The 13,026-nt window shown below is 40.2% G+C and overlaps 1 protein-coding gene across 25 annotated transcripts in view; it reads right to left on the bottom strand.

Moving 5' to 3' along the window:
- The window catches only part of Fggy (FGGY carbohydrate kinase domain containing), a 369,460-nt gene that overhangs the window by 323,373 nt on the left and 33,061 nt on the right, over positions 1-13,026 (bottom strand). For all 25 annotated transcript variants that reach the window (XR_001784213.1, XM_017320430.2, XM_017320429.1 and 22 more), the window contains 2 exons: positions 5,833-5,944; positions 2,451-2,602 (listed from right to left, as the gene is read on the bottom strand). Coding sequence is in view for 22 of the 25 variants with exons in the window: in XM_017320430.2 (XP_017175919.1) it covers positions 2,451-2,602; positions 5,833-5,944 (264 nt within the window). In the remaining 3 variants the exon portion in view is untranslated. The remainder of the gene's footprint in view (positions 1-2,450; positions 2,603-5,832; positions 5,945-13,026) is intronic.

The raw sequence follows: 13,026 nt of genomic DNA, 5'->3' as shown, positions 1-13,026 counted from the left end.
TGATTGTCCACAAATGAATGCTTTTCTTCATGGTATAAGAGCCAAGGATAAAATTGAACAGGGCTTTATAAATCCTCAGGCCAGCAGTATCTACATCACCCATTAACCTGTCAGAAATGCTCCAGTTCTCAGGCCCTGCCCCAGGGCTGCTGGAACAGAATGTATAGTCTAAAAAACCCTCCAGTGACTCAGTGACACATTAAAGTTTCAGAAGCGCTATAAGAAGACCTTTAAGAAGCTGGTTTTACAAGTCTCATTAATTCTGAGTGCCATCATGTTAACACCTAAAAGATTTTCACCAGGAATCCTTATGCAAGCTGACAAAAAGAGAGAAAACAAAATACCTTGTCAATCTCAAGTTCACTCTCAGATACATGAATAAGCAGAAAGATCAGTGTTTTGATCTTTACTCAAACATGTTAAAAGGAAAATGTGTTTTTAAGAATAACATACAGGCAGTTGTGGTAGTAAGTTCCTATAATGACAAGTTACTCAGGAGTCTCAGGAAAAGGGGTCAGTTGACTGTCCACGAGTTTGGGGCTGTAGTGTGCTATGCCAACCTAGTGTCCACACGAAGTTCAGTATCAGCACGGTAACCCCCAATCCTAGGAACCTTTAGGCTGCCTGAGGAAGTGCGGACTGCCAAAGTGGAGCACCTAGATGGTCTTAGGAAGTTAAAAATAATACCATTTTGTCTGGAAGTTGTTTTCTGTTGGTCTCAAGTACATAGTGGTAAAGTTGCAGATCTCTGGACAACTATCAACTCATATGAACACAGGACCATCTTCCCAGTGCTCTGATATGAATTCAACACAGCTCTTCTTCTTCTATATGCCCTCAAGGGGAGACACATTAAAATCATTCCCTATCTTGTAGGTAAGGTTAGGTAACTTTGAGGAACACACTATCACCCTCGTTCCTGGCTCCATCCCAAGTGGTATACTTTATAGAGCATTTTTAATACCTCATGGGATGAGCTGGAATTTGGAGCATGTAAACAGGTTTTAAATCCTGGCTGTACCAGGTATTCTATAAAATCAGATGTCCTCTCCATCTCTCTGCCCCATGCTGACCGCAGGCAAAACTTGTTAGGATTAAGCTAATTGGTGCTTATGAATCTCAGAGCCAGTAGCAATGCACGGCAGTTCTGTATTCTGATCCAACTCTCTCACTGCCTATAAGAAAAACGAGGGGAGCCTGGGATATGTGGGACTTTTCCGAAAGCATACCATTGTTGAGGCCAGAGACAGAATGAGAATCTCTAAACTCTTGACTGCTGAGAGAGCACTTTCAAAGTCAGCAACCACAGGAGGCATTCTGCAGATTTAAGTTGAAAAGACAGATAGCAGGCCAGGTCTGCTTCGATACATGTGGCCCTCCTATTGCCTCACTGCCTACTTCATGGTCTCAAGGTTGAAGCTCCTTCTCACGTTGCCGTGCTCTCCCTACCTCCATATAGAGTCTGAGTAACTGATGACTGATACCACCTGAAAACCCACAGCCAGTAATGAATCACACCAACGCTGGCTCATTTGATGGATTCTCTATGCAGCAGACCACCTAGGGGCTTCAAGTCTCTGAGCTTCCCAGAGGAGGTGAACCTTCTCACCCATCCATCTCTGGTGGGAGCCATTAAGCTGACATCACTGTTTTCCACACTTCATAAAGGAGTGCTAACATCTGGAAATGGAAACCACCTGACAGAGCTTTGACCAAGATCACCATATCACTCAAAGCAGGGAAACTCGGGGGCAGGTAAAATGAGAAAGAGATATCTTGAATGCCAAAAAGGCCAAAGAAGAATAATTTGGGGGTAAGAGTGTGTAGACAAAAAAGGCTCTGGTCAGAAGGACTGGACTTAAATCCCAGCCCTGCCACTTTCTAATTGGGATGGCAATTAACCTTTGAACTCTGAAATAGAGCACAGTATATTAAAAGAATTTGTTTTGGAGTCAAGTGATCTCAAGTTCAAATCCTGGCTTCCTCGCATACTTACTGTGTCACTTGTGATGACATGGCTCCTCTTAATGACCTTAAGTTTGCTAATCTACAAAACAGAGATGCTGTGCTATGAGAAAAGAAACACATAGTTGGGCATGACAATGCTGCCGGGAATCCTAGCACTCAGAAAGTGGAGGTCGAATCTTGACTTTGAGATAAAATAGGGCTACAAAATAAAAAACAAAAGCTCTTTCTCAAAACCATCTACTGCACATGGTTAATAGGTGATAGGGTTCAAGGAGATGCTATATATACAAGGCCTGCCTGACATCAGTGTATGAAAAACAACGATCAACCACAACTTAACAAGAAGATGGGCTCAGCCTCTTCAGACTGTCTGGGGGGAAACCAAACAGTGCAGACTCAACAGGGCATTCTTAGTCCACCACCCTTGGGTGAAGGAACCCTTCTACTACAATTAGTGACCTTCCGTCATCCGCCACACTCACCTCCTTCAGCCACAGGAGCTTTGGAGCCTGCATCTCCACAGACATCACACCACCCACATACTGAAGGACTCTGTGCTTGGTCTCATTAATCCTGTGGACCTGGCTGACAGCCCGGTGGTCCAGCCACATGATAACGTTTCGAGAGGAGTCCCCTAGGAGATAGGAGAGAAATAGACAAGTAGACATGGCATCTTCTCTTTCTAATTCAAGGGAGCAACACTGTACTTCCAGGCAAAGCACTCCACAATTTCTACTGTAAATTCATGTGTCAAAATTGAACAAAGTGGGCGCAGGGGAGAAGACTCGGTGAGTAAGGGCACTCAACACCAGCAGGACAACCCAAGCTTGACCCCCAAAACCCACATCCCATATGGCAGGGGAGAAACAACTCCTTCAAGTTGTCTTCTGACCTCCACACATGTATCACATGTACACACACACACACACACACACACACACACATATGTTTTATATATGTACACATACATATATATTTAGATAGATAGATAGATAGATAGATAGATAGATAGATAGATATAGAATGAATTTAACTTAAAATAAAAAGACACAGCAAGGCTGTGAAGACTCTACTCCCAAGAGTCCTCACTTGTGATTGTGATTCCAACAACGCTCCCTTGATCACAACCCCAGGGTTAAAGGTCATTGATATACACAAACCCATAATCATAGACATATACACACACTTAATATATTTTAACTCAATAATAAAAGTAATTCATTTATATTACATTCTCTCACAACTTCTTCCCTTCCTTTCCCATCCCTCTTGTTGAGAAAAGGACCTATTAGTGATAGGGCTAAGGTGATACTTTGTCTTAGCAGTTGACACCTTTACACATTAACAAATATTTTGACAGAGTATATATTTTACAGTTACACAAGAGCATTTACATCCCATTTTTAATTTTCCCAGTCAATTGAATTAAAATGAGCTCATTCCAGGAATTTTTTCATTCTGTTGGTTGATTTGGTGGAGTAGCAAGCACATCAATTCTGTATAGGAGTGCTGGCTCAAGTTGCAGAGGAAGATGTAGTCTATTAATTCAGCTTGCTGGCTTCAGCATCCACACCTGCTCAGTGGAGACTCCAATGCCTTACCTGAGAGCACAGAGAAACTAATGGAAATCTATCATGTATTAACTAGGTGACAATTCACAGTGAGGCATACATACCTAGCCTCTAGTTTATAGTTGGTTCAGAAGGAAATCCTAAGGAGCAATTGAAAGCCAGTACAAAACGTAGTCTTTCACCCTCATGTCCTGACTCTCTCTAAGATACCTCCAGGTTAGCCAGCTGTCCCTTCCTTTCCTCCTGGCATCTATGAATTCATAACAGAATGCACTGGAGGAAAGGACCTCATTTTGCTTGTTTGTTTGTTTGTTTGTTTGTTTCCCATCTCTGATGTCTCTTGTTCTACTTTTCTTTCTGTCACCTGTGATAAATACCATGTCAAAAAGCAACCTGGAGAAGGAAATGATTTGTTTAGCTTACATGACCTGATCACCGTCGATCACTGAGGTAAGTCAGGGCAAGAACTCAAAAATGAGCAGAGGCAGGAAGCATGGAGTTATGCTGCTTACTGGCTAGCTCTCCACGGCTTGCCCCACTACCTTTTTCATATCTTCCAATTCATGAGCCCAAGGGTGGTATTGCCCACAGTGAACTGTGCCCCCCACATCAACCGCCAATCAGAAAAATGCTACAAAGACATGTCTACTGGCCAATCTGATAGTGCCATTGCCTCAATTGAGGTACTCTTTCCCAAAATGACTCTACATTGTGTCAAGTTGACAAATCTAATAAGTATACATCCTAGGGTTCAATGTGGAGAAAGAAGCATGAACACCTACATATTATCAGTACAATATCATTGGGACCCAGTCCTGGCATGTGCCTGCCATTCTTATATATTAATTTAATAATCAAATAACTATAGAGCTATGTATCTTGTGAATATCAGGTGTTAAATGTGATTAAGAATCACCTAAGCCTCATGATAGCCATTCATCTCATTTAATCACACACACACACACACACACACACACACACACACACACACACACACAAACTCACACAAAACTCCACTGTGATCATTATCCTGAGTTTGCAATGACAACTAAGATTCTACAGATGAAGATATTTGCAGATGGGAGCTTGGAAATCCATGAGGTATGCTTTTAAACTAGACCTATGTGGAGAGAGCAAGTAAGCTGGAAAGGGGAACGTACAAGACTTAGATGTGTCAACATGAATAAAGGTGCTATCATCAGGACGATCATAAAGACAGCTGCACATTTGCCCATCTTGTGGGTTGGTTTTAATGGATATTAGCATTCCCTGCTTGCTCTGCATAACTGCTCCAGTAAGCAACTAAGTCTCAGACTCCACCTTGCACATAGGTAAAGATTTCCAAAAAACGTTGAAAACCACCATTAAAATTCTGATTTCATTTTCAAAAACAATATAATCCACCTCAGACAAAATCTAAAGGTATTGAGGGAAGAAGGTGGTGAGGAATTACATCACCTGGATGCACTTGAAGAACAGATATATTTTAATATTTTAGGTAGAGTGCAGCCATTTCACTTCACAGAGTTGCTACTGGGTTCTGCTTTTGATAGAGTGCATTTAACAAGTCTACCCACAATGCAAAGTGGGATGGTAAGCAGAAAGATGCACAAGTAAGCAGCTTTAGGAACGAGCAGTGGTCTCCCCTGCAAAGAACACTTCTGATATTTTAACTGTCCATTCACCTATACCCAGACATTTTGCACAGCCAGAATAGTATGGAATCTAAGATTGATATAAAGCCTGTGATAGTTCATGTTAATTACCAACTTGACAAAATTCAGAATCATCTGGGAGATGGGCCTCTGAGCTTGCCAGTGAGGGACTAATTGCGTTAATTAATGTGGAAAGATCTACCCAGAATGTGGGCCCTGAAATGAATGAGAGAGAAGACCAAAGGGACCAAGTGGCATGTACACACACTTGCTCTCTTCTTCTGGTTGCAAACATGAAGGGATCAGCTAGTTCAAGTTCCTGCGGCCATTACTCCCTGCCGCCGTGTAATGAGGAGCTGTGAGCTAAGGTAAACTCTTCCTTCCTTTGATGACTTCTGTTGGAGTATTTCATTGTCAAAACAATATAAAGTGCAACCCCAAGTCAAGTGCATACACACTTTGGGACATAAACCTCATGATTGGTTGCTTTTGAGAAGATGTTCAGTTGATACTAATACCCGGGAAGAATTATAAAGAATGTATGTTAGTAGACCAGACAATATGGACTACTTGAAATCTAGTATTCTTAGCCTTGAAAGTCTTAAATGAGAGACTAAAGAGAACAAGAGCAGGCCTACCTTCATGGTTTACTGGTAAAGGATGGAACTCTTTATCCAAGACAACCAGAGAACACGTGGCATCAAAACCAAGTCCTCGGATTCGATGTGCATCAATCCCTTGAACAACTTCCTGTTTTAAAAGCAAACAAAATCATAAATGACAACAGGGCTCTTATGCCTTGTAGACGAGTCGCCACTAAAAGGAAATGAATGCAAACATTTTACAGTTGCCTAACACGTGTCCTGGAAAAGTTCAGCATCTCTATTTAACTTAAGATAATTCTTTATCATGTAATGCTGTGTGTCCAAAAGTCAGAGTCGGGTTTCACCCATGGAACGCCACAGCTGTGATCATAAATGAAATGTGCTGACAGGGAAATTACTCCTGAAAGAAGTCAAATGTCCCAGGTTCTCATCATGGAAAGCTTTATAGACGAGGTTAGAGAGGTGGCTCAAGAGCACTTTTTGCTCCCTGGGTTCAATTCACAGCACCCACAGGGTGGCTCATAATCACATGTGAAGCAGGCTCAGGGGACCTGACTCACTCTTCTGGCCTCTGCAGGCACCAGACACGTCGTACATAGAACACGGAGATGCACTCAGGAAAAGAACCCATACATATAAAAGTTTCTGAAATTCTTTTGTAGAAACCTTAGACTTGGATTCAAGATGTAGCTCAGTAGTAGAGTGCCTGCATCAAATACACTAGGGCCTAAGTTCAATTCCTAATACTGGAAAGCAAAACAAAAAAAAAAAAAGATGTTTTATAATGAAACAAACTGAAACTTATCCATGGTGTCATAAAAATGTCTGAGATTTTTAAAACATCTTTCAAAAAAACCTTTTAATATCACTAAAATACTAAAAGATCCTATAAATTACTAAGAAAAAGACAAGCAATCTAACTGGAAATAATATAAAACTAAGGTCAAAGTGTATAAAGCTCTCCAGTTGTACTAAAATTAATCAATGCAAATAAAATAGCAAATTTTGCTTCTTACATTAGGGAAATGTTAAAGGTTAGTTGTATGTAGCAGTGGCTCTACCCTCTTAGAGGATCTATGAAGGCATAATAGTTAATGAATTCATTCAGCCACAAAAAGGAAGAGAAAGCAGAGGAAGAGAAAGGGTGCAGAAGACAGGAAAGTAGAACGTGAGTAGCTGGGGAGAGATAGGGGACCCACAGGGGTGGGCAGAGGGGAAAGGAGGGTGATGGAGTGATAAGATCAAAACATTACATGCATGAAAATGTCACAATAAAACCATTATTATCCAAAATTAATATAAGCCAATAAAAATGTTAAAATACATTTAGAAGTAACCCTTCTTGAACATTATTATAGCAATATAATTACTGAGCACAAATTTTGGAAAGTAATTTGACAGTACCTATTAAAATATATTTAAACTACTAGCTCATCAATATCACTTTTGGAAACGTATCTTAGAAAATCATAGCCGTAAGTAAAAAAATCATATATAAGATGGCTACTTTACTATACTGTTAACAAAATATTTTAAAACCCAATAAATTAATTTTTTTCAAATAAACTATGCTGTGTTTATACAATGGAATACTATGCAAAACTAAAAAGAGACATAAAGAAGTAATTTCCCAGCAGAGTGGTATGACAGGGACAATAAATCTTCCTAGCAAAATAAAATATAATACCGTATAAAATCATCAACCATAACCATTTGATGGGTGTGGAAATTGGTCAGAACTATACAATAGATTGAGAAGCATTGTTTTGAAAAATGAAATTTGTACTTAAAAGATAGAAACTACAAAATTAATTCCAAGTCAAAGTGATTTCTCTGGGGAAGTTTATAAAACACTTGAGGAGGAACCAGTGTCAGACATTTATAACAGAGTAAAGTGGAGAGCCTGTTCACCAAACCCTCCATCATGGGCACTGCCTTGACATCAGTGAGGAAAACATTAAAAGGATAAAACTGCAGAAGAATATTCATCATAAGCACAGGTATAAAAATAGCAGAATATTAGCAACCCAAATCATACAGCACGTAAAACTGGCATTAGATATTACCATGTATAACCACCCCAAAACTTGCAAGGATGACTTAACAATCATTAATTAATGTAAGACATATATTAACAGAATATATAATAAAATTATAATCTCAAAATACTCAAAACGCTCTAACACACAAAAAAAAAAGATGAATGAAAAATAAAAGCAAAATGAAATTTATACAAAAAAAACTCTGAAAACATCAAAAACCTCAGCGCTAACATCATACCTAACAGTTACAAGGATGCATCATTGTCCTCATTCGACACAAAATAAAGAGAGATCCACTCTGCACTTCTACCCAATCTGTGCTAGAGTGCAGGGACCGTGAAATAAGGCAAGAAAAATAAATTAAAGGCATACAAATTACAAAAAAGCTAAAGGTATTTCTTTACAAGTGATACCATTTCACATGCTAAAAATGCTTTTTAAAAATCTTTAAAGGTCTCAACACCTAAACTGCTTCTAACTGTCGCTCCAAGAAGATTTGATGCCCTCCCTTTCTTTCTTTTTTTTTCTTTTCTTTTTTTATTATTAATTAGGTATTTTCTTCGTTTACATTTCCAATGCTAGCCCAAAAGTCCCCCAAACCTTCCCCCCACTCACCTCCCCCCCACTCCCACTTCTTAGCGCTGGCGTTCCCCTGTCCTGAGACATATAAAGTTTGCAAGGCCAAGGGGCCTCTCTTTCCACTGATGATCGACTAGGTCATCTTCTGATACATATGCAGGTAGAGACACGAGCTCTGGGGGGTACTGGTTAATTCATATTGTTGTTCCACCTATAGGGTTGCAGACCCCTTTAGCTCCTTGGGTACTTTCTCTAGCTCCTCCATTGGGGGCCCTGTGATCCATCCAATAGCTGACTGTGAGCATCCACTTCTGTGTTTGCTAGGACCCGGCATAGTCTCACATGAGACAGCTATATTAGGGTCCTTTCAGCAAAATCTTGCTAGTGTGTGCAATGGTGTCAGCGTTTGGAGGCTGATTATGGGATGGATCCCTGGGTATGGCAGTCTCTAGATGGTCCATCCTTTTGTCTCAGCTCCAAACTTTGTCTCTGTAACTCCTTCCATGGGTGTTTTGTTCCCAATTCTAAGAAGGGGCAAAGTGTCCACATTTTGGTCTTCGTTCTTTTTGAGTTTCATGTGTTTTGCAGATTGTATCTTGTATCTTGGGTATTCTAAGTTTCTGGGCTAATATCCACTTATCAGTGACTACATATCATGTGAGTTCTTTTGTGATTGGGTTACCTCACTCAGGATGATGCCCTCCAGGTCCATCCATTTGCCTAGGAATTTCATAAATTCATTCTTTTTAATAGCTAAGTAGAACTCCATTGTGTAAATGTACCACATTTTTTGTATCCATTCCTCTGTTGAGGGGCATCTGGGTTCTTTCCAGCTTCTGGTTATTACAAATAAGGCTGCTATGAACATAGTGGAGCATGTACCCTTCTTACCGGTTGGAACATCTTCTAGATATATGCCCAGGAGAGGTATTACGGGATCCTCCGGTAGTACTATGTCCAATTTTCTGAGGAACCACCAGACTGATTTCCAGAGTGGTTGTACAAGCTTGCAATTCCACCAACAATGGAGGAGTGTTCCTCTTTCTCCACATCCTCGTCAGCATCTGCTGTCACCTGAATTTTTGATCTTAGCCATTCTGACTGGTGTGAGGTGGAATCTCAGGGTTGTTTTGATTTGCATTTCCCTGATGATTAAGGATGCTGAACATTTTTTCAGGTGCTTCTCAGCCATTCGATATTCCTCAGGTGAGAATTCTTTGTTTAGCTCTGAGCCCCATTTTTTAATGGGGTTATTTGATTTTCTGGAGTCCACCTTCTTGAGTTCTTTATATATATTGGATATTAGACCCCTATCTGATTTAGGATAGGTAAAGATCCTTTCCCAATCTGTTGGTGGCCTTTTTGTCTTATTGACAGTGTCTTTTGCCTTACAGAAGCTTTGCGATTTTATGAGGTCCCATTTGTCGATTCTCGATCTTACAGCACAAGCCATTGCTGTTCTATTCAGGAATTTTTCCCCTGTGCCCATATTTTCAAGACTTTTCCCCACTTTCTCCTCTATAAGTTTCAGTGTCTCTGGTTTTATGTGGAGTTCCTTGATCCACTTAGACTTGACTTTAGTACAGGAGATAGGAATGGATCAATTTGCATTCTTCTACATGATAACCGCCAGTTGTGCCAGCACCATTTGTTGAAAATGCTGTCTTTATTTCCACTGGATGGTTTTAGCTCCCTTGTCAAAGATCAAGTGACCATAGGTGTGTGGGTTCATTTCTGGGTCTTCAATTCTATTCCATTGGTCTACTTGTCTGTTGCTATACCAGTACCATGCAGTTTTTATCACTATTGCTCTGTAGTACAGCTTTAGGTCAGGCATGGTGATTCCACCAGAGGTTTTTTTATCCTTGAGGAGAGTTTTTGCTATCCTAGGGTTTTTTGTTATTCCAGATGAATTTGCAGATTGCCCTTTCTAATTCGTTGAAGAATTGAGTTGGAATTTTGATGGGGATTGCATTGAATCTGTAGATTGCTTTTGGCAAGATAGCCATTCTTACTATATTGATCCTGCCGATCCATGAGCATGGGAGATCTTTCCATCTTCTGAGATCTTCTTTAATTTCTTTCTTCAGAGACTTGATGTTTTTATCATACAGATTTTTTACTTCCTTAGTTAGAGTCAAGCCAAGGTATTTTATATTATTTGTGACTATTGAGAAGGGTGTTGTTTCCCTAATTTCTCTCTCAGCCTGTTTATCCTTTGTGAAGAGAAAAGCCATTCACTTGTTTGCGTTAATTTTATATACAGCTACTTCACTGAAGGTGTTTATCAAGTTTAGGAGTTCTCTGGTGGTATTTTTAGGGTCATTTGTATATACTATCATATCATCTGCAAAAAGTGGTATTTTGACTTCTTCCTTTCCAGTTTGTATCCCCTTTATCTCCTTTTGTTGTCAAATTGCTCTGGCTAGGACTTCAAGTACAATGTTGAATAAGTAGGGAGAAAGCTCTCGCCTTGTCTAGTCCCTGATTTTAGTGGATGCCCTGCCTTTCAAAGGCACATGCATTCCTGCGTAATGTCTACACACACACACACACACACACACACACACATACACACACACACACACACACACACACACTCACACTCACACCAAGTCAAAAATAAAATCTTTTAAAAACTACTAGAACTAATAAGCAAATCTAATAGGACTATAAGACTGAAGGTTAATAAATAAAAATGAATTGCATTCTTACATAGCAGCAACTAACACATTGAAAATTAAGAACATAATCCTATTCATAGCAACAAAACTATTCAAAATCAGATCAATGTTGAAGGTCTGATTTATATTCTCTCTCTCTCTCACAGACACACACAGACAGACAGACACCCACACACACACTCAGACACACACACTCAGACACACACACCCCACCAGTCAGTAACATCAGAGAGGAAGGATCAGAGAGAAGGTAAGATGGAATGAGTGCTGGGGCATGCTGTCCTTGGCTATGGCATGGCTATTATAGTCATGTAGTCACAGCAGTGTTGATTCTTGTACAAGATGGAGCCTATCAGTATGCTCATGATATCCCACCCATTCCTGAGGCTATTGACTGTTGCTGGGAGAGTAAGAATAACTTTTCAAAGGATGAATGCAGGTTGGTTGCTGATTCTCATTTCCATTAGGTGTCCCTACACCCTTGTGCATGCATACAGCACTAACCGGACCTGGAAAATTATGAAGGAGAGGAGGAGGAGATGGATGAAGAGGAAGAAAAGGGGAAGTAGGAGGAGGAAGAGGGAGTAGAGAGAGATAGAAAGAAGGGGAAGGGAGCGGAGGAGAAGGGCAGGGAAGGGAGAAAGAAGGGGAGAAGGAGAAAGGAGGTGAGGAGAAAAAAAGGAATGGGAGAAGAGGAAAGGGAGGAAGAAGAGAAGGAGAAGCAAAAGACAGATGGGGGGAGGAGAAGAAGCAAAAGAGGAAGAAGAATAGGAAGGCGAAGAGGAAGAGGGAAAGAGGGGAAAGAGAAAGAAGAGGAGAAGCAGAAAGAGAAAGAATAGAAGGAAGAAATTCAGATCTCCATGTGTGTACAGCAAGCACTTTATCTCCCAAATTCCCTGAATTTTGTTATGAATTCATCTTAAAATACAGAACTCTGCCCTGTTGAGAATACTAGACTTACAATCTAGCATCCCATTGTTTAATACTTAATATGCACCACAATAAGACCTGCAATTATTACAGATTTGCAACAAAGGCAGTATTCTATTTTTGAAGCAATATTAGCAACATATACTCAAATTCTGCCATACATGAAACATCTACTATACCATGTGATTTATTTACTTCCTTGAATTTAATTTTTACAAAGTACACTAAAAGAAAGCCTTAATGTATAATGCATCTGTGGTTACATGGGACATCCATCAGGGAACAAGCCGGTCTAAAATCCCCTAGGTAAGACATAGTCTCTTTCTGAGACTTTTTTGCCATTTCAGGTAGACTGGCTCACCAGAAAGGTACTGGGATGCCCCTGTTTTTCTCCACAAAAATCCAAAGAGACTGGTGACTCTGTTGACCCCTGGGTCCAGAGTGCACCTGACTGGGTCCATTCATGTTTCAGAGCCTACAGTTAGTTAAAAGAGGAAGTTTGGGAAAATACGGGTAACTCAATGAAAGTCCAGAGCAGACAGCACGGGGATACAGTGTCTAACAGCCACCTCTTGGTTTGAACTTGACCACTTCTGCACTAATCTCAGTCTTTCTGAGTCTTGGTTTCCTGGACATAAGGGAATCCCATAGGGGAAGACTGCAGGCTTTGGGGGCTTGAAGTACTGTAGAATCAGAGTACCTCTGTGTAAAGGCAGAGAGCCTACCCAACACTGCATCAATTATGTCTATTTAAGATGTTTATGCTCAAAGGACAGCATGTTCTCTGCTATATGAACACAAATACAAATGACAGGGAAAGAGGAAGCAACAGAAAACTTCAGACTCAAATACTTGCGAGGATTTATGGGTATAACTTTCTACTAAGTCCAAAGATAATGGTTTCTTGATTTATTTTATGAGTACCCTCTGAGACTTACAAAGCTCTGGATTCAAATCACGGCTTTTCAATGATGAAAATCTCCATGTCTCCA

Source organism: Mus musculus, chromosome 4, assembly GCF_000001635.26.
Source record: "Mus musculus strain C57BL/6J chromosome 4, GRCm38.p6 C57BL/6J".
Classification (NCBI taxonomy): domain Eukaryota; kingdom Metazoa; phylum Chordata; class Mammalia; order Rodentia; family Muridae; genus Mus; species Mus musculus.
This window is presented reverse-complemented; position numbering and strand designations above follow the sequence as displayed.